The sequence below is a fragment of the Cinclus cinclus genome, chromosome 3, assembly GCF_963662255.1.
Source record: "Cinclus cinclus chromosome 3, bCinCin1.1, whole genome shotgun sequence".
In the NCBI taxonomy this organism is placed as follows: domain Eukaryota; kingdom Metazoa; phylum Chordata; class Aves; order Passeriformes; family Cinclidae; genus Cinclus; species Cinclus cinclus.
This window is the reverse complement of record NC_085048.1, coordinates 24,947,801-24,970,080: the sequence shown is the minus strand read 5'-3', so window position 1 is coordinate 24,970,080 and position 22,280 is coordinate 24,947,801. Positions and strand designations below refer to the sequence as shown.

The window sequence follows — 22,280 nt, the reverse complement described above, 5'->3', positions numbered from 1 at the left end:
AGGACTTTTCCTGTTAGTCCTTATGTGCATTTTTTCTTCACTGCCATCTGCAACTTGCTTTTCTGATGTTGCTCTACTGACTGCTAATGAGGCTGAGATGATGTTTGGCAGATGTATGCAGCCACCTGCTTTTACAGATCCTCAGAACTCACAGTAAAGTTGTTGCATAGCAGGGTAGTTTGGGCTCTATAATTATCCACTGTTATTTTCAACTTACTCAAAGTGAGTTTGGGTTTGGGTTTTTTTACATTGTGGAATTAACTTACCATGAAAATCTTTCTACTGTAGACTCAGCGATGTATGATTAATTTCTAACTTTCCCTGGAAAGTTTCTTTTGCTGTAAGGGAACATATTTTTATGGACAGCAATAATCTAAAGCTTTTTAAATATTAGATTAACAGGGAGAGTGTTGGGGTTTTTTCCACTGTGGTCATGCGGTGGGTTTTTTTGCAGGTTTGGCAGTTTTTTGTTCGGTGCTTTGATGGGGTTTTTTTTATTCATAGAAACGTACAGCCATATCAAAGGCCTAGGCACAGACCAGCTTATTTATTTCCATCTCTGTGAAGAACCACCAACCCACCAAAACACTAAATCTGTTGAAGAATATTATATGAAGTTCTGTGAGTGTCGTAATCAAAACCTATAATTTAAACCAGTCATAGGGGAAAAAAAAGATTTTTAAATTAAGAGGAAAATTTTACTAGAAAGAACAAGCCTTCTATTGAAGTTGTCTGCTGTTCATTGACATAAGCATCTTTCCCTAAATAAATGCTTTTAATTCTAACAGAAAAGCAGAAAGAACTAGTCTAGACTCTGTTTATCCTGTTTGTAGAACCAGAAATTTTTACTACTTTTTGCTTTTGCTATTGTGATTGACATGATTTAGGAAAAGGTATTTTCTCCAAAAAGGCTTTCTGAAACAAATAACAGATATTTTGAAATAACTAATTTGAAGCCTGTAACTTTTATCTTCCTATATGTAAGATGTGCAGGCAACACATTACAGCACATTTAGGACAGCATCACAACAGATGTATTTATCACAGAATCATAAAATAGTTTGAGTTGAAAGGGACCTAAAGATAATCGAGTTCAGACCCACCTGCCATGGATGGAGACCTTTCACTAGACCAGACTGCCCAACATCCCATCCAGCTTGGCCTTGAACACTTCCAGGGATAGGACATCTACAACTTCTCTGGACAACCTGCTCCAGCGACTCACCACCCTCACAGTAAAGAATTTCTTCCTTATATCTAATCTAAACCTCCCTCTCTTTTTGTTTGAAGTCACTCCCCCTTGTCCTGTCACTACATGCACTTGTTCAATGTCTCATATGTAAAAACATATCTTAACATATACTTTAATCTTTATAGTCTTCAAATTGCTTAGCTATTATCGAACTGATTTCATTAAGATTTTAACTAATTAGCATTTCTCAGAGAGAGAAATGAAAACTTATATACTATACATTCAAATGCTATGCACTTACAGATTCACATGTTAGATGCTCAGCTAATGCTTCTTTCTCCAAGAAGAGTTAAAAGAAAAAAAAGAAGCTACTATCACAAATACAGACTAACCTAAGAAAAATGTGAAATTTGAAATTAATGCAAGTGAAATAATTCAGTTCTTGGAATAAACATCAGGATTAGCTCTCTGCACCATGCTAACTAGTCAAGACCTGTAAGTCATCTGCTGCATTACTTTGAGACAGTAACTTCAGCAGATACAATCCTACACAAGATACAGCCTCAGAAAATCTAAACTGGAACAACAGGTTGGATCCAAATACTTCATAGCAAGGAGATTCACATAATCAAATGCTTTCATCACTTTTTTTCATTACTGACAGTGCTATAAAATGACTGCAATGAAAACAGTCTAATGCTCAGGCTGACTACTGAAGTCACATGAGGTCTGGCAGTATTTGCTCTGTACCATCATCACAAGGTCCAGCTTTCCCTTTTCTGCAACAAAGAAACACCCAGTCCTGCAACAGTCCTGCAACAAAGCCCTTTAATATGGAGTTTGCTCTTACCAAGCAGGAGTCAAACGCTTTATCTTTATCAGAAACTCTTATGAACCTTAAAGGAAAGGGTGCATGTCAAGAGTATGGAAAACAGAAACAGAAGGCTGAGAACAACACTAGAAAACTGAGCATATTGTGTAAAAGCACAGCCATTAGGGATAGACACTAGCCCCCCATTGTGGTACACATAATAGCCATGTGGAACAAGCTTCAAAAACAAGGAAGGGCCCTGTTTGTGTGTTTGGAGGGAAGATGTGAGTACTCTAAACCAAAAGATGAAAATCCCACTGGGGGACCTATTCATCAGTAAATAGCTAAATTCAAAACAGATGTTTGAAAAATCATGCATCATTCCCATTATTTTGGAACAGAGCAAGGAATGAGCATAAGAGGTCCTGTGCCCCAGAAAAAACATACCATGTATTGAAATACATAGCTGGAAGGTCAAGCTCTGAACCATTCATTAAAAATAGGTATCTACCAGTCCATGAGGGAGCTGTCATTGGACCTGGAGTTAACAGGAAGTCTAAGAGTCAAAGGGTATGGTTTGAGTGAATGCCTTGGCTTGAGACCAAGCTACTGGAAATGTAATTACATGTCACCATTGAAAGACTGCTAAACCATCCACCCCTGATATCTATTCACAGAGCTAAAGGGGAAAAAAAATAAAAAATAAATAAAATAAAAAAACATTTCTGATACTCAGCAACTGTTACCAACATCCCAGAAGACTGCTAAAAGCCACTGTCTGGACTGAAGGATCCTGAACTGTTATTAGTCACATAAACATTACTGGATCATGAAAACAGCACAAAAAGGAGGGGTAGCAATAATGACAACTTTAATGACAAGAAAGATGGCAACTATTTTTCTTCCTCTTCTCCTACTGCATATCTCAAAGACTGCTTAATGCAAAAGCTTAATTTCTGAGAACCCAGGTACAGCCAACATTTTATTTTATGTAATTTTATTTTACTTTGATTACGTTTTGAGTGGAGGGGGCATCATTTGCTAGCCTTTTTTGGTTTAACACTAGGAGGGGACACTGAAGAGCCCTTTACCCTAATTGCACTTAAACACTACAAAAGTCATGGAGAGGACAATACCCATTTCTGGGCAAAGATGATGTTGATGGAGACAGTTTTTCTTAGTCACTTTTGATAAGAAAATGTAAGACTGCTAGTGAATCCAAACTCTACTTTGCAAAGAAAAAAACAACAAACAAAAAACCCTAAACACATACAGACCCACAAAAATAAAATCACAATGGACATTTAATAAGGAACTACATTAAATGTAAAGATACTGTCTTACTGTGCAAATTCACTGAAGAAATAACCTCTACTAAATCCTACCCACACATACAGCAAGGCATCTAAGCCAGTAAATCCTCACCAATCTATCCAATGATTAGCAGGAGAAAAATCCCAGTCCAGCATCGATTCTTAATGTATATATAAGGAAAAAAAGCCAAAAGAAAGATCTCTAGGGCCTCTCAGATATATAAATGCTTATTGATATGAACCAGAAAAAAAATAGGGAAAAACAAAGGAAAAAACACTCCTAGGAAAAAGTATGAGTATTTCCTTACTGTAATGAACAATAAACTCTTTAAAACTATTTGCTTTTAATTTGTATCTTAATCAATCCTTCCAAGGGAGACTGCTTTAAGTGGAACTTTCACATTCTTTTCCATCTAGTACAACAGTTTGTTGATGCCTGACAAGCAGAGGTGACATTCCATATGAACTAAAGACAACAACTTAAAACAGGTTTTTCCTGTGGACCTAAAGCAGATTCCAGCCAGCTAATACACAGAACTGTCTGGTCTCAGCTTAAATGTCATCAGTACATCTTCTTTCACTGGAATTGATGGCAACCTCTTACTGCCTTAAGCTCTTGCTTAAGAGCAAGCAGTGGGCATCACAGTTCTTCAGGACACATCTCAAAGATCCAATTCCTACATTGTTTTTGCTATATAAGACAGATTTTCAATTAAAGTTTACATTTTTTTAAAAGCTGGTAAAAATTTCTGCCTAATTTCATTAAGCATTTTATGTGCTTTTGTTCAGAGGAAGTTAGCACAACAGATAATAAAGACTGTATGGGTTTTCGAAGTTTATTACAGAAAATAATTACATTTGTGTACTGACTACACAGTAGTCATCCACAAGTAACTACAAGAATAAAAATAAACTCTCTAAAATACTGCCAGATTAATTTAAACTTCTTTTCTAATCACAATGCAGTAAAAGAAAGTATAAAAAATTCTGGATTTTATCCACTATAGAAATAAACCTACTCATAATATTAAACAAAAAAGGTGGTGATGATAATCATCACATCAGTGGGAGCATTGCAGCCAGAAAGCCAAAATTCTGGTATAAACCTTTTATAAGAAGAAATATTTCACAATACATACTGACAAATTGTATATGCCATTCGTACACAAATAGAAACTAAAATTGAAAAGCAGTGTCTTATTAATGAAAGCATCAAGCAAAATATGCATTACCTGACTTATTCCACTGGGAGAGATCTTGTATGACTGCAGCTTTTGCTTCAGTAGCTCGGGATCACTGTGGCGGAATGGGCACCCTGACAGTAAAAAATAAGCAAACTCACAAATAAGGCTGTTTACTCAGGAGTTAGTGCAGTAAGGCACTCAAGAGACCAGCTAAGCTGTTCCTAATTGTCTAACAGCTTATTAATAGCAAAGTTAATTACCCATGTGTACAATTGGGTTTTTTTTAATTCTTTAAATAATTAGTCTACTGCAGAGTTATCAGGGCACTACAGGCTCAAGAGTCACATAAAATATCTCACCATAAATAGGCCACAATTCTTACTCACTGACAGGAAAAGAGTTTAAGTTAGTTTCTGACTAACAATGACAGTGTTGGTACATTTAACAGCTGTGGAACAAACCCAAGAAAACACAGTAATGAGAGACAACTGGTCTTTCAAAGCATAGTCCACTGTAAAAATATTAAATCCACTGTAAAAATTATGTTTCAATTACCTTAGAAAGTTCCACTACCTAAGTGGATTTCTTTTGTTCTCAAGTGTGTTTTTAGACAACTGAATGAATAACTTAGTATGAGCATAACAACAGTGAAGTAAGCGCAGGTTTTCCATGTTTAGTCATACAGCTGTGGTTTTCAAAATACCCTAGCAAACTTCTGACCTCCTGTACAATTGAATTTATACCTCAGAACACCTCTAACTGGTCATTTCTTTAAAGCATCTGCACATTAGAAGTCTCCTTGAACTGCATGACACAAGGTATATAAAAACAGCAGTTATCAAGTCAGATCTAAAGAGAACAGTTCAAGACCACCAGGGTATGGAAATTAAATACATAATTTAAGAGACTACAGGAGGGAATAACATCTCTAGCCAAGGGATTCTGGTATTTGTAAATGTTTGGGGTTTTTCCCCTTAAGGAACTCACCATGATAATCCCCTTGACTTGGTGGATTGGACATGATAATCTTCATGCAGCTATATGGGGTATAATCAGTCCTCTTGCCTTCTTTCCCATAGTTGTGGCGAATGCTGTAAGCATATCCTTTGTCAAACTGAATAAAAACAGAAGAATAAATTCTTACATATTGGGTCAGTAATTCTATCTTCTCTGCAAAGAGAAATATTGAATAACAAAATAAATTTTCCAAACATACTCAAACTGAGGAAAATAAAAACCTAGTTGCTCATTGCTAGATTTGGGTTGTATATTACACGAACTTGCATTTGTACACTTGTGGGCTTTACAAACAACTCCAGAGAAGTGTTAACTGCATTGATTTAAGGTCTTTTCAACTGATTCTGTAACAGCTTCAAAGATAAGATCATATAAAATTCAAAATTTTGGACCCCACAGTATTAGTAAATGGAGAAAACATGGCAATTTAAAATCTTTCACAAATGTCTATAAATTGACTGCCTGATCAGGGGAAAAAATAGAAATACAGATTTCTTTACTCAGGTTCATGTTCTTGTTCTCCCAAAGTATAATGCTACACCTATACTTTGCTTCAGCATTGAAGTTCAGTTCTTCTGTTCTAAAACGAAGTACACTTTCCTTGTATAAAAAACATTTTTTCTTTTGTCTATCAATAGACTACCAACTCCTCCAATAAAATGAAATCTTCTCAAATACATACATGTAATTATTTATCTTTACAGCTGAGCACAAAGGTATCAATATATCCTCTTAGATAAGTCCTGCGGAAACCATTCAACTACATGAGTTCATGTCATTTTTTACATGGTAATAGGTGACAAAATCTGTAGAGAAATCAAATTACTTAATATACAGATTCCTTTAAATTGCATTAGCTACTATAAGACATCAAGAAACATTTTTCAGATAACATACTTCAAGTTCTAAAAACCATAAATATGATAAAATAATGTAGTATCATATTTTGAATTACAACTCTTCAGTCTCTCTTTGCCTCAAAAAAGAATTATGACAATACATAAAAGGAACAACTACTCTTGCTCAGTTCAAAATTATAGCATTAATCTCAAATTCTGCACCTAAATACAGACAATTCCAATAAGAACTTAAGGTTTCTTCTCAAAAAAACATTTTAAAATCATTTTTTATTCTCTGGTATTTTACTAATAGAAGACAATGCAATATACTGAGAAAAATCATTCAAACATACCACTGCTAACACTACTACTGCAAGGATATTCTCATTTCTATTGATAAAAGTAGTTCCCTATTTGGCCTGTGGATGTCCAAATAGTACTTCAGAATATTCATATACCTATGAAATGTCTTGACTGGCCTAAAGATGACAAAATCACAATAAATGTCTTGGTTTTTTTCATATAAAACTTCAATTATTTTGAAAAGATAGTTATGTGAAACTGTATAACATCATAAGCAAATATACATGATAAATATGTATAAAAATATACACAGAGTTTGAGAATAAAATCCTAAATTGCACCTGACTCAAAGAGCAAAAAAGAAACTTCTCCATTAAGATGCCGCTTATAATCAAGTCAATACAAGAAGACAAAAATTCAGCACTCATCCCTAATAAGGCTTAAGACATCCAAAGCTCTGAACAAACACTGACTAATTAATCCATACTGTGCATTTGACAAAGTGACTTTACTCTACTTTAAAAGACTTTTTAAAAAGCAGAAAGGGGAAGAAAAGAGAGAACACAGCATTTTGTTTTCCAGCACAGCCACAGGCAGGATCAAGCAGGTGGGAATACTCCTTCCTATCCAGTCAACCTTTTTGCTCAGGGGATAAAAGAACTGCTTGGTTTAATAGCAAATGAACACTAATTTTTCTAACAACAGAGTCAGCCTTCCTAATTCATCATTACAAAGAATTCTCTACGTGTGTGCTCACACTTGGAAGGCCAGGGAGCAGCTCCCTACCCCTTCACATGGCACCAGAAGCTGCTGGCCAAGTCCTGCTGCTGCTCCTGTTGGAGCTGCCAATGGTCTGGTTATTCCTGAAAAACAGCAAAGATCAAATATAAAGATGCCTGCATTTTAATTTCCAATCTCTGCATGAACCTGTTAAACTGAAGATGGAATCTGTGATCCTGTAGCCACCTGTTCTTCTACACAGAAGCTCTGGAATCTTCCCTCCTTTTCAAAAGATGAATAAAAGCACAGTTCATCTTCTTAACAAAGGTTATTTGAGCAAGCAATTAAGTTACACTATTTTTTTTTTTTCAAGGGTAAGGCAAATAATGAATTCTTCAGGATGTACTGCTTGGTTTCCTAGAAAATTAACACTCCTCTTTAACAGTTCTGTATGCTACAATCTTGAGCCGTGCTTTTCACATCACTTGCCTTAACACCCACAGAAATTACTTTTAGTACCTAACTCATTACTTTATGCTGAGAAGCAGCTCTTGCGGGAAATAGAAACAACAGCTACATAATAACATCACACGGCCTTGGGACAGGTTGGATATTTTCTCCTTGCTTTCTTGTAATCCTGCTTGGTTCTCTCTCTTTGCAGTGGCAGATGGCAGAGAATAACACAGCTACGTGGGGCAAGTTGGCACATCTGCAGTTACTGCATCATCACATGCATCACTGAGAGCTCTCTCATCCTTGTGATTCAGCTTTTCTTATCACTGATCAGGGAAACAGGATTTTAGCAGGGCCAATATCTGACAGGCTGTGTGGTCATCCTCTGCAGGAAGAAACCATGAACTGGGGCATTTCATTACAGAAAACATATCCTGCAGAACAGCCTTCTTTGTACACTGGGGAATGAACTCCATGGTCAGCCTCATTCTTTCCTAATACCATTACTCTAGGATGTGCATAATGGGGGGGGGGGAACACAAGGAGCAACCTGTTTTGCTAGAAAAAGTCATGAGGTAAAATTAAACGTGTTTGAAATCTACAAAAACAAGAAGGCAGAGGGATCTGTTCCTTCCTATTTATTCTAATGCTCCGAATTGAAGTGGTTCAATTACAGCTCCTTGAACAAAATAAATTCTAGACAGCACATATCATGAATGTAGGTGATTTCAGGGTTCTTCTAATTGTTTATAAATTGCTTGGTTTTAAACTATTTGAGAAACAGCTTAAAAGCCTGTGAAACTACAATTACCATTTATTCTAACTGCAATCTATTAAAAGGGCATTATGGCAACAACCTGTAAAAGGTCAGACTACGATTAAGTGATTTGAAAAATCACCAAAAAATTGTTGGTCATTTTTTTAAGAACTTTTGAGGGTCTTATTGAACTCTGATATGAACTTGCTCAACAGTAATGATGCTGCAGATACAAGTACATTTCATTTTTTCAACAGACAAAGCAGAAAAGCATGGGTCATGTCTGCTCCATAATTATGAGTCTGATATAACAAAATACACTTTCATAAGAGAGCTACAAGAAATTACATTCCCTAGCCACTCCAATCATTGGCATCATGTCATCACTGACAGTTACCTTCCTTATATCATATGCCAGATTCGCATATTAGTATCTGTAAATAGAACTAGGTGCTCCATAAAATTTGTTATCAAATCTGATATTCAGCATGCATATTAGGATAGAAAATAATTTGCTGAAAGGTCTTGCAAGCCCTGTATGCTTAGGTTCACACTTCCACAAAACTTTCATGTTTCAGTTAAAAGTACTTTTATATATTCTTATAGGATTTTATGCATCTCTTCCTTACAGTACTTATTTATTTAAGGTCTATCAACTAAGCAAAATGGTGCACTAACTTTGTCTAGCTTCTTGGCTGACCACCTGATTAGTTCCAAGTCTGCAAAATTCAAAGAAGTGATGGCTTAACACCTTTTTTTTTAAATAGTCATTGGGTAATTTCATGTCTAAAACTGTTGAGCCTGTATAGATAACAGCTTCAAATTCATAAATTTATCACACACAGTCATATATCTGATAAAATAATTGGTTCTCTTTTCCATCTATTTCCTAGGCTGTCACTCAAATCATTACTGTTGACACTGCTTAGTTGGCATATCTTTATCCAAGCAACTTTTTTTAAGCTTATTCTTAAAATAACCTCAACTTGAGACTACATTTTTGCAAGCACAGTTGGTATTCAGGAGCACAAATAAATGCTTCTCTATCTGCCAACAACAATTTTTTTCCTAAATTACCATCCTGTAGCCCAATTTCTACCTCACAGGTACAGATCAGAGACATCACTTAAAACCAAGCTGGAAAACTACTCCATTGTGTAGCAGTCAGCACAGACCAGTTCACAGTGGTATAAAAGGCCTTTTCCCCTCCAGTTCCAAGATTATCAAACTACATGAGGCAAGAACCACTTAGCCCTGGAGATGGTTTCATTTGCTATAAGAAAATCTGATTTTTTAATATCAGTAAAACACCTTGTCTACTACCCATGTGTGCATACATTGTGTGGCTGATGAACTAGCAAAAATCTGACACTGTAGCCTTTTATTTACAGCAGTCTAAGCCTGCTTTTGTATAATTTAGCTAAATACACAATTTATGTACACAATTTCTTCATACATTTACATACATCAAGGCTCTGAACCAGGAAAAGTAAAACATAAACCACAGCAGGCTGTCTTCTGCCTCAAGACACTGCATCAAATTATCAGCACTACACATCTTAAAGCCGTCTCTGTAAGAACTTAATTTTTCTTAGGCACATGCTTGGTCACCTATAAAAGATTTTATTAGCTACTTCAAAACATTGCAATATTTCTTTCTGTATCCAACTTATTCTGATGGTTTCAGTTGGGACAAAGTTAATTTTCTTTCCAGTAGATGGTACAGTGCTGTGTTTTGGATTTAGTATGAGAATGATTCTGTTGCCACATTGATGTTTTGGTTGTTTGTAATTAGTGCTTACTCTGAGTCAAGGACCTCTCCATTTCCCATGTTCTACCAGTGAGGAGGTGCACCAGAAACTGGGAGGAAGAACTGACAGGACAGCTAGCTAAGGGATATTCCCTACCACAGAAATCATGCTCGGTACATAAACTGCTCTAAGTTGTGTGGGTGCTGCTGGTCACTGCTTAGGGACTGTGGGGGCATCGGTCAGCACATGGTAAGCCAATTTCACTTGGTATCACTTGTGGCTTGGGGGGGACATGTTGTGATTTTTTGGAGGGGGGAGTGTATTCTCTCTTTGTTTTTATTTTGATAACTACGGAAGTTCAACAGAAGTAGAATAGTAACTAACTGCATCGGCAGAAATAAGATTCCACTCCAAATATATAAATCCAGACATCTTCCATTATCATCAATGGTGGTCAATGCAATCAGAGGAGTCTGGGGAGCAATTCCATTTGCCCTGGAGGTTCATTAAATAAATTATTCTCTAGACACTACTGATTACATAGGCCAGATTTCTATTGGTCATAATGGCAGTTCATAATACCAGTGAAAAGAGAATGTATATTGAGAAAAGAAATTCAGTACATCTGTATCAAAACTTAAGAGAAATCTGTACTTATGGTATACCACAGCACTGTGCATTACAGATTCACAGAGAAGATGGATGAAGACTGGCCAGGGACCCAAAGTCCAAAAACTAATTTCCTACTTCTAGTTCAAGCTCTATCAATTCCCTAAACAGGAATGCTCTCATGTGATATTCTATAATTTTATTTCCATTTTACCCTAAGCCTCAGATTTTCAAACGTGGCAGCATCACTCAAAGAGATTCAGCGACTAAAAAACACCCCTTCAACCAAAGTGACAAAACTATCAAAACTTGATACAACTGTGACAAAACCCCCTGCCTTTTACTGAGATATGGTTAAACCTCTTGGACAAGGATCAGTGACAGAACAAAAAGATATTAAGTCCCAATCACATGTTTCAAGATGTCAGCAAACACTCAGTGTAAGTGCAGATTTAAAAAAATGATTTATTTTCTAGATAAACTGATCATTGGAAAAAATCAAACCATTCTTAAAATAAAATTGCAAGGAGACTGAGTAATGAATAAGTTTCCTCAGCCTGATAGGTATTCCTTATGTCTACTCTAGAAATACATAGCTTTTTTGAAGCAGTCATAAAAGAATGACAAAAGCAAGGCAACGAATCACAAAACAGTACATGGATGTTAATCCATTTGAACATAAACTAGATATTGGAGCTCTCCTAACAGCATAGTTTGGTTCAAGATCACTGGCATTCTCTCTGTAAAAACTCTACTGTAAAACCCGATTTCTTTTTTTATTAAGAGGACAATAAAAAACAAAATCACATTTTAAGATAATGATCAAACAGAAGTGCAGAAAACCAGGTATCAGGTGTCATAATAAAGAGAATTGCTTGCATACAAAGAGCATGTTATATTCTATCTTATGCAAAGTGCACTATAATCAAGACATATTTCAACTCTAGACTGCAATTATGACAAGCCTTTCTGCACTTGACAAAAGAAACTTGTTTCAAAAATACACAAGACTATTTTCCTTTTTTTTCTGACTAAAAGGTGACTAGACTGCAAGAAAATGGGGACAGAAGAATAAAGAAGCTCTACTATCAGACTGCTCTAAACTGTCTCAGAAGAATTGACACACATCTCATTTTCAGTGCCTGCTGTAAATTTATAAAAACAGGGAAATAACTGTGGCAACAAAGTACAAGAAGGAATCCAACTATTGTAACTGTTTTTGCATTTTTTAAAAGGTGCTAGAATTCACAAGTATTGCCCCAGTTCTCATGCCCCAAATTCAACTCCATTAAGTACATGAAATAAAAAAAGGCAAAATAAATTGGAATTTAAACAGGAAAACTTGCCGTAGTGACCATGTTGCCATTCCTACATGTACAGTAGGTGACCAAAAGAAAAACAGGGAAACAGAAAACAAATGAACAAACAAAAAAATTCAAAATGCCAAAAAAACCAAAAAGAAACCATATTTGAGGACATTTTATTTTTCTTTTTTGCGAGTGGATTTAAGAAGGGATGCAAGAAGTAAAAGCCTAGCACATACCACATTCTATGGAACTAGTTTTCACAGCTAAATAGCATTGTACATTTCATACAAAATTAGAGTCCAACCTTCTTTCAAGAAATAATAACACCTATAATGTTGAAATACTTAAGCCTTATCATAGTCATTTCCCTTTCCTAAATCAATATATTAAATTCCCAAAACAAAAATTGCATATAAAACAAAATAATGTATGAAGAGCTGTTCAGTCTTTATTCAAGAGATTCAATAGATTTCAAAGACACAAGGGATAATGTTAAATCAATTCTGAAAGCAAAAGTACATTTTTATTTACATTGTGCCTATTGTGATATATCAGCAGAGTGCACATTTTATACAATATGCTGCTTTTCTAGATGACTGAATATGAAATAAATCATAGTCATGATTTTACTGGCTGAATATAGACTGAATATGACAGCTATATGATTTTATAGCAATTACATGGACATTACCAAACAGAAGTAATCAGAATTCTGCTTTTTAAAAAAACAGTTTACACAATTACAAGATATCTAAAAATTACCTTAAAAATTGATAAAATTATTTTAAAGCGTTCTTTCAACTAAGAATATCAAGATTTAAAAATTCTTATCAAAACTCTTCTGTTCAAAAAGCACAGGAACAAAACTGGAAGAGAAGTGCCGTATCATTCAGCTCGTCCTGGAAGGTAATAAAAATATACAGATGAAAAGATCTGCATCTCAAAAACCACTAACTCCTGTCTCAGATCTTGGGGTAAATAGACAAAAGATATTAAATACATTACCAGTGGTGTGTGCAGCAATGTGCAGCGGGCATTTTTCAGCAGATGGTTAGAGACAGGTGTACACTTAAGAAGGTGTTCAAGAGAGTCTGCTAAAACCTCCATACTTAGTGACACTCAGATACTTCACTATCCCTAAACTTAGAAATTTATCAGCCACATAGGCAAATCCATCTATTACTTTTCTTAAAATGTTATGGAATGACCTTCTTGCTGCTGCTGCAAGGGCCAGCATAACAGAAACCTCTTCTGACAAGTACAGTCCATCTACACTGATAATGAAACGTAAAGACTGACAAGTGATTCAAAACTACAAAAGGAATTTCAGAAAATTAAAGGTCTGGCTTCAACATTCATTTTTATATATGCAGTTCTAACAAGACACTACATCATGGAATATCTACAACAATGTGTGCTGCTGAGAATAAAACAAGCCATAAGAGAGCAGATTCTGATCTAAATTAGTTTTAGTACAGGAAAGATAATTATTGCTTTCCCTCTCTCCACTGCAAGAACCATATCACCAACCAGCTCATACATTAGATTATTAAATACAGAATTCTGTGTCTATGTAACAACTACAAAAAGTGATCCTATTTCTTTTTATGGCAGCCAACACAGTTAAACCACTAAAACTATGCTAGCACTGTTAATGTCCTGGAAGAGAGATTATAGCTAGAGTTCTTCTCTCTCCCTAAGACATGCCATAGGCTGAAAGACTGTCCAAAGTTTCCCTTTTAACATAATTCAGAAGATGAAAACCTAAAATCATATATTTTTAACAGGTTAAAAAAATGCTGAACAAATTAAAGCACTTTAAAGTGCATAATCAGAGGCAAAGGCTGCTATAACTTCAGCATTACAACAAAGACTGCAGAGTTCCAGTTTCAACTAGAATAATCAGGAAAACTGAAAAAGGGATTCAGTTTGGAGTGAAAGAGCACACATTTTTATCATCACTTATTACTGTGATTCCTCAAATATTTATGTGTACACTATAGCCTTAATGTATATTACAGTCTAATACTTTTCAATTTTTTCTAGTACCTCATCTTCAGCTGGGGTCCTTTGGAATAACACCCATGAAATAAAAATATGGTGAAAAATAATGGGTCTATAACAGATCCATTTCATTTACGAAATACTGCTTTAATACTCTGAATCTCTTATGGAAAAACTAGTGGTTTTTTTCATTAGAAGTCTCTGCAACAAAAATACTCTCTTATGAAAACAGTTATAAAATGAAACAGATTTTTGTCACTATTCCTAAGCTTAGATAACTCTACGAGACACTGATAAGCTGATTTTCAACTTAAGGCTTGAGAAAAGGAAGTTTCAGAGGGAAATACACAGAAATATGGCTGAATTTAATGTGCATCTACATTAGCTACAGGGCATAATTAAAGCATAATTATGTTCCAAAGACATTTTCTCCTTAGCAACCTTCACTGATGAACCTGTAAGCACCTTGGGTTTAAAAGGCCAGGCAATACTGTTCAAAGAAAAATAAATTCTTACAAGTACAAGGTAAAAAAGGGGTCACTTTTTTTTTATTCTTTCTAGTGCCCAGAACCTCCAGTGTGTCAGTCAAAAACTGAATTATATGGAAACTGAAAGAAAGCAGTATTAAGTGAAGTTACAGATTATTCCGCTGCCAAAAGGATGAGGTGCAGCATCTACCCTTGGATGAGGTGTGCATGTGTATTTATGTTTACATAAACTTGTGAGTTTACAGTACCTTTCCAATGTTGCTTATATATATAACATATCAGCAGAAATGGCAAAAAAGATTACTTTAATCTTACTTTCTTGAAATAAGTGGAACATATTTATTTATATTTATATAAATATATATTTACATCTTATTTTTCATTATCTTACTTCTTATGTTCAACCAAAATCATGTGCTTTGCTTACATGTCTAATTTAGGGCCAAAAGTAAAGAAAACTATAAGAGAAACAGCTACAGAACAAGTCTATATTTTCTTCTTATTAAAGAGATTAGAGCAGCAATAACTACAAATGTATTTGTGTGAGAACAGTGACCCATGTAGATGTTATTGGTAAATCTCTTTGCAGCAAAGTCAGAATTTTTAATCATCAGCAAAGCAGAAATGGTATCAAATACTTTGTAAAACTTGTACTACTAATCACATCAGGCAGCAAAATCCACAAATGCAACATGGCATGTTACTTTAATGACAGCAATTCCATACTATTATTTATATCTAAGTCCTAATAAAAATCATTATCTGATGCAAATAACTTTAAACAGTTTTGATTCAATCTACGACGCTTAATTAAACAGCCAAAAAACAGCTATCTCTAGCCCTCATTAGATGAGCTAAGTTTCTGCAGTCTTTCCAGAATCACTGTGTACACAAGACTAAACACAAGTAACACTGACAACACTAATAGGGACTTCCCTCTAGCTATGGTTCTATCTTTACAGGCATTGCTAATCATCTCTACTTCTGATACAAGAAGAAAGGAAACTTGTCCCAGTTCCTTCCTATGATTTGGCAGAATTTAACAGAACTCTGCAAGAAGTTATTCAAGTATGATCACAAAAACATAGAATCATTTATATTAGAAAAGACCTTCAAGATTGCGTCCAACTATAAATTTAACACTGCCAAATTCATCACTAAGCCATGTCCCTAAGTATCCTCCTTCTTGGAATACAATCAAATGCAACTCCTGTGAGTGTGCTTTCTCAGTCCTCTCACTTCCAGACTCCACTACAGATCTCCTTCCTACTGCTGTAGTCAGTAGGCACACAAAATTGACAAAACCAAGCCATGCAGACCAGTGTGTCAGTTATCCATCAACAGGACTCTGATGAGCTTTCAAAATTCTGAAGCACTCCACAAGAGAAGGGAACAGAATGCTAGCAAGCATAAGCAAATGTGCACAGGACATAAAGGAAACAAAGGACAAATTCCCACCTGCAAAACACAACTTTCAATAACAATATATGACAGCAAGAATCTTACGCAGACTTAACATACATACTGTGATAGCCATAAAGCCAATTTTAATGGCAATTGAAGCTTATTTTCATTCAACTAAAGAAGGATATTATGATTTTATGATTCTGTGATTCCAAACTCTATGGCCAGATGACAGAGGTTTTTCTAGAAAATCCTAGTTGTCAGGCTCAGCTCCAACCATTCACATGGAACCAAATGGTGAAGAATAATAGCTGCCCACAACATAAGTCTTCAGGACTGTCAGTTTAATCCTACCCCTCACTGCATATTAGCAAACTACTATAGCCAAAGGAAAAGAAAAAACTCTCTTTCCAGATACAACCAACAAAAATAGTACTAATTCATCTTGACTCAAATGTAACACCAGTAATCCATGTATTAGCTTGAAGTCATGTTTTTATTTCTCATGCCTGCTTGTATAAATTTGTACTATAAAACAAATTCACTCAAATTGCCTCTTCTGCATATGGCTTATTAAAATACAAATGAACTCCAGACTATTCTCTTCAGCCAGGATCAAGGCAGTTAATTTATCTCAGCAAAAAAAAAAAAAAAAAAAAAAAAAAAAAAAAAAAAAAAAAACACCACTAAGGAAGTTATATGAAAGGAGATCTCCTGATGTTTGACTCACTGATATTAAGCCAATTTCTGGAAACTAACATGAATAACTTTTTAACTTGGTGTTCAGTCTATCACTGTCTCAGAGGCTGTTCAGCTCCTAACGACCATCTCAACATATAACTTAACATCTCGGTTGAGTCACTTTGCAGTTATGCACAAATACTCTGATTTCAGAGACATGGCTTTCTTTTCTTTAGCCTTTGGGGTTAAAATTGAAATTTTAATTTTTACTTCAAGTCTACATGCCTAGGATGTAGGACTTGGACCATCTACTTACTAACAACTACTAGCAAATGCACATTACTGTATTTTTCTTTGAACTTGCATTGAAAGAAAAAGTTTAATGTAAATGAAACAGTACATTTGGGAATAAAAATTATTCATGCAAATGAAAAATTCATTTTCATGTTTCTTCTGACAATTAAATCACTTTTAGCCTGTTACTAAAGAAATTTCAAGAGCTACCTTTGTAGAACACAAAACACATCTTGAAACATACTATTTGAAACACAGTTATACTACATAAGTATTGCCACTCCACATATAATGATGTTATGAATGGAATGCAATTTTGCCAAAACATAATAAAAATTATTCATTCAAAATCTTTAAAATTCACTTGTTCTATTTCACTACAACCAAAGTATGAAATCATAAGTTCCAAATAATTGAAGACAAATAAGTTGTTCTACTGAAGCTAATTTTTGCAGTCATTGGTAGAAGGAAAAAAAACCTTCATGATTTTATGGTAAGTTTAACACAAAAATACAATTTACTTAAAGTGAACATCTAGACCCCCTGATAGCCACCGAAAGCAACAACAATGTTCTTTACTATATTAACATTTTGTTAACACTTGGCAACTTTGTTATCTTGACATAGTCCTCCACTGCAGAATTCAGAAAGTAAGGTCCTGCTGCCAATATATGCGGCACTTTACCACAGTTATGCTTTATACATCCTAGAAGAGAAAACAACACCTTCTTGAAGTTCTATTTTAGTCTTTACACATATCTCAGGAGAATTCAAGCCTGGCCACCTATTTACATTACAGTACTACTGATGCACATTTTTTTAAAAAAATATATTTTAATCCATATAGAGCGATTTCAACTTTAGTCTTTATCTCTTAGATGTTGAATACTGTGGCTTGCTGTCCAAAATGTCACTCTAGCCTGCAGATTTATAAAGTTTAAATAATTCAAGAATAAAAAAAGCAGATAGCATTCAATTAGAGAATTATAATTAAAAATGTGACAGAATTCTAATTTACACCTATACATGATGTTCGTTTATTCCATACTATCTTGTCTCCCTCTAGTGGCTGGCTCTTACAAACATGGGTTTCTACCTGGATCCAGCCCTGACTGCAGAATCACAGGATAATTCAGGCTGGAAAGGACCTCAGGAGGTCCCTAGTCCAAGCTCCCGGGTTGGCCTTGGTAGAAACATGCATCACCAGCTTTTTGCAATCAAGGTAAAGGCTCACTCTTGAATCCAGACTCACAAACCTCCTAAGATCATTTGGAAAAAAAATCAAAGAGTAAGGAAAATAAAGTCACTGGAACTATCATTTGGGATGTATTGTCATCCCAAAGTTTCATTGTTTTTTAACAGAGTAGGAGACATATTTCTTTGCATATTGATGCAGTATATGGCTGTCATATCATCTGTCCTCAGCTTCATACATGATCATGTGTGGAAGAAATACATAGAATATATCAGTGACCAACTGAAGTACAAAACCTTCATTGTGAAGGCTTTGCTTCTTTACCAATAACAGGCTCTGAGCAAGGTTGAATTTGAGTGAACTTTCCTTTGCCCTCTTCCAGCAAAACATGTGTCATGAGGACCTTCACTAGCAAGAAGGAATGAAGAGGTGTACCTCAGACAACTAGAAAACAACCTGCTCCTTGCCATTTGCAATCAACTGCAATAGAAAACAATATGCCCTAATGTTGAATCCCAAAACCCTGGGTTTTTTGAGCTTTCTGTGCTTTCTGGCACTGACTCCCTGGAGAAAACCGCTTTTGATCTGAGACCTTAGAGAAAGCTTCCAAATTTGAATAATAAAGTCAAAATCACCAATGTGTAGTTAAACAGATATGTGTGCTTTCACACGGTGAAAGGTTTTAAATTTAAAAGTTTTTATATATAGTATATATAATAAGTACAGAACAAAATACAAAATGTTGAGTTCTGTCACTTCCAGTGCTCATCTTCGTCCTTGTTCATAATTTCAAGTAATAGTTTCTGGTTGAACAGTTAGTACTGCAGTAAGGATCATGGAAATTTGGTTATTAAGTTAAAAGTATAAATAATATAAGTGTTATTTCTGTGTTGAACTGTTTAACTTTAAGAGAACTTATAGCTAGCCAAATTACTCTCCATCTTGCTCACTTCTAGCTAGTGGCTAAAAGTGCCGCTAAGCTTTCTGTACTTTTAATAATATTTAATAAACAACCAAACCCAAACACAAAAAAATCTGTTACCTTCATACATTTTTTAATACTAATTCTAAGTAAAAACAAGAGACTTCAAACCACTAATTAAACAGTACAGAACACCTCCACCGTTACACCCTACGAAACTACAGTAAATTAATCTGGAAGACTGAGTCAGGATGAATAAGAGGCTTTGCTAGCCTGAGTGTCACCACATCTCTGGAAAAAGAGTCCTACAACGCAGGGGATAAAGAGCCGCATCTCATTTTCCAAAAGAAGTTACAAAGACAAGAAAGCTGGATTATTTTGTAAATATAGTAATATTTCACTTTTGGAGATTTACTGAATAAAACTCCACACTCTGGCACAATTTTAAGATGTGTTTCAGTAGCATATGCAACTATAATTTTAACTAGTGCAGTATCAAATTGCAGTACCAAAGGAACTACTTTTCAACACAGCAGTGTATAACTAGCAACTGTTACTTCTGCACAAAGAGGTAAAAAAATCAGAGTACTAGAAGAAGACATTTTGTACCACTATACACCAATTACTGCTAAGAAAACATGTACCACAAGTATATGTAGCAATGGAAAGCAAAAAGTAAGGGGCTGCCTTAAAGCCTTCCATCTGTCTAAAAATCTCAGATGCAGGCTATTAACTAAAGAAGTAACTGAATAACACCTTAAAGAAACTGATTCTGCTTTCCTTCCTTTGTTCGAAATACTGCATTATCTTTCAACTACTCCTTTTCACATTCACAGGTTAATCAGACAAAAATACCTGAGAACAGTAACAATCTCCACTACAATGACCTCTGTTAGAGGACTTTATTTTCAACTATCAAAGCATTTTTACACCTGTACTCTAATTATTTGTCTTGTCATCTAATTACCTTTGTGTATTTTTAAATCACACTGGAGTTACATCCCACCTTTTTTTTTTTGTTTTTGGACAAATCGGGAGTTACTTCTTACACAAGAACAGTGAAAGAATCTATGAGAAGAATCTATGAGAATTAATATCTGTTTAGAGTAATATTAAAATCTATTAAAAAAAAGTTTTAAAATAATGGTGAAGCTATGAAGCCAACTGACAAACCATTCATTCAGAAGTAAAGTATCTATTCCTATATGGCAGTTGATCTTTTCATCTGAAAAACAACAATTTACCATTTAGGCACTCTTAACCTAGCAATTTGCAGAGTTATTTTAATTGCAGTGCCTAAATTAGGAAGTGTTTTATTTTGCATTCTGCATTTGTCCCTGTTGTGAAAATGCCAATACATGACCATTCCCTCCCCCACCCCACCAACAGAGCACCCCTACCAGTTTCAGCACTTTCTTCGTAGGTGTTACTTGCTTATTTTTTTTCCCCACTGACTGAAGCGTTTCACACTTCATTCATATTTCATGGATTCCTCTCTAAAGGTAAAATATAATTTCTTAAATGCTTTTCTACAGTGCTTTTATCAATGAGCCCTGAGGTATGCCTGAATCAGTCATTCAGAGCACAGGAGGAGTTCTTTTTGGTGCAAATTGTCCATATGCCTATGCTTAGACTGGAGGCCATGCTTAGCCAGCTTGCTGCTGATGTGTTCACTCATGGTAACTTCCTTCCTGCTGAAAACTGAAGTGGTGTGCCAAGAATTCTTGGGATTGAAAATTGGCATAGATGTTGCAGCTATTAAAGACAAAAATGAACAAGCAATTCTGAAATCATAACCATTTCCAGCAAATTGAACACTGCCTCTTTGCAATATAAGAGTCAGTAGGTAATACATCATTAATGTTAATCTTTACAAAGTATCATGCAAATATCTTCACAATGCTCCAGTAAAATGAAACAGTGTAATTAATTATCTTCACGCTACAGGAAAGGAACAATGACACAAACGCCAGAAAATAAAAATGTCAGAAGAAGCAAATAGCAATAAGAATTATATTAATCTTCCTTTTTTCAGGACATTAAACATTGAATGACACTACTGTGAAAAATCATAGGCCACCAACCTCAGTTAGAGGCATGAAAAACTGGTTCTCTTTTTTATTCAAGACTGAAACTGGTTATCTAGAACTCAAAAATGACCAAAATTACATGGAAGTAGGAGCTTGCCTGTGAAAAGTGCAGTAATCAAACTCCTTGTTTGATTCACAATGTGCTTTCTAATTCTTGAAGCTAAACACAGAATCATAAAACTACATTTATTTCTAGGGCCCATCAGAGATGCTATAATAGAAAGTCATAACCCTGTAACTGAAAACAGGATCTGCAGTGCATATCTCTGCATACATGTGCAAGTACATATTTGGTCAAAGCACAAGTAGGTGGAATCACATGTGCTCTCCTTGTATTTTTTGAAAACAGAAATAACAAATGTGTGTTTATACTGCTGTCATTTCTAATAATTTTTTTTTATTATTATTTCAATTCCTTTAAGCACAGGATATGGCAACTGAAAATTCGGGATTTTCCTGAACATTCAACTAGTGTTGTGGGTTGACCCTGGCTGGATGTCAGGTGTCCACCTGTGTCTATCCTCCCCTCCAATGCTACTCCCCTCCTCACGTGGACACGGGAGAGAAAATGCAAGAAAGGACTCATGGGACAAGATAAGCACAGGCAAGGATCTCTCATCAGTTACTGTCACAGGCGAAACAGACTCGACTTGGGAAAAGTAATTTATTACCAATCAAATCAAAGGAGGGAAATAAGAAATAAAAACATCTTAAAACACCTTCCCCTCATCCCTCCTGTCTTCCAGGTTTGACTTTCCTACTTATACAAGACACAGGGCAAAAAACAAAGTCGGCTAAAATGAATTATGGCACATACACCTCTTCCAAGACCCAAAGATAGATGAACTTGTCTGCAAAGATTTTGGGAAGGAGAAAGGGATTTAAAGATATTATTTCAATGAGTATCTAAATCTCTGTTTTATCTAGTTCCTTAAAAGGAGATACA

General features: G+C 35.2%; 1 protein-coding gene across 1 annotated transcript in view; it reads right to left on the bottom strand.

The window, feature by feature from the left end:
* PRIM2 (DNA primase subunit 2) overlaps positions 1–22,280 on the bottom strand; it is a 94,270-nt gene that overhangs the window by 7,332 nt on the left and 64,658 nt on the right. The window contains exons 10-11 of the mRNA XM_062488562.1: positions 5,488–5,614; positions 4,549–4,631 (exon numbers count right to left, since the gene is read on the bottom strand). Coding sequence (XP_062344546.1) covers positions 4,549–4,631; positions 5,488–5,614 — 210 coding nt within the window. The remainder of the gene's footprint in view (positions 1–4,548; positions 4,632–5,487; positions 5,615–22,280) is intronic.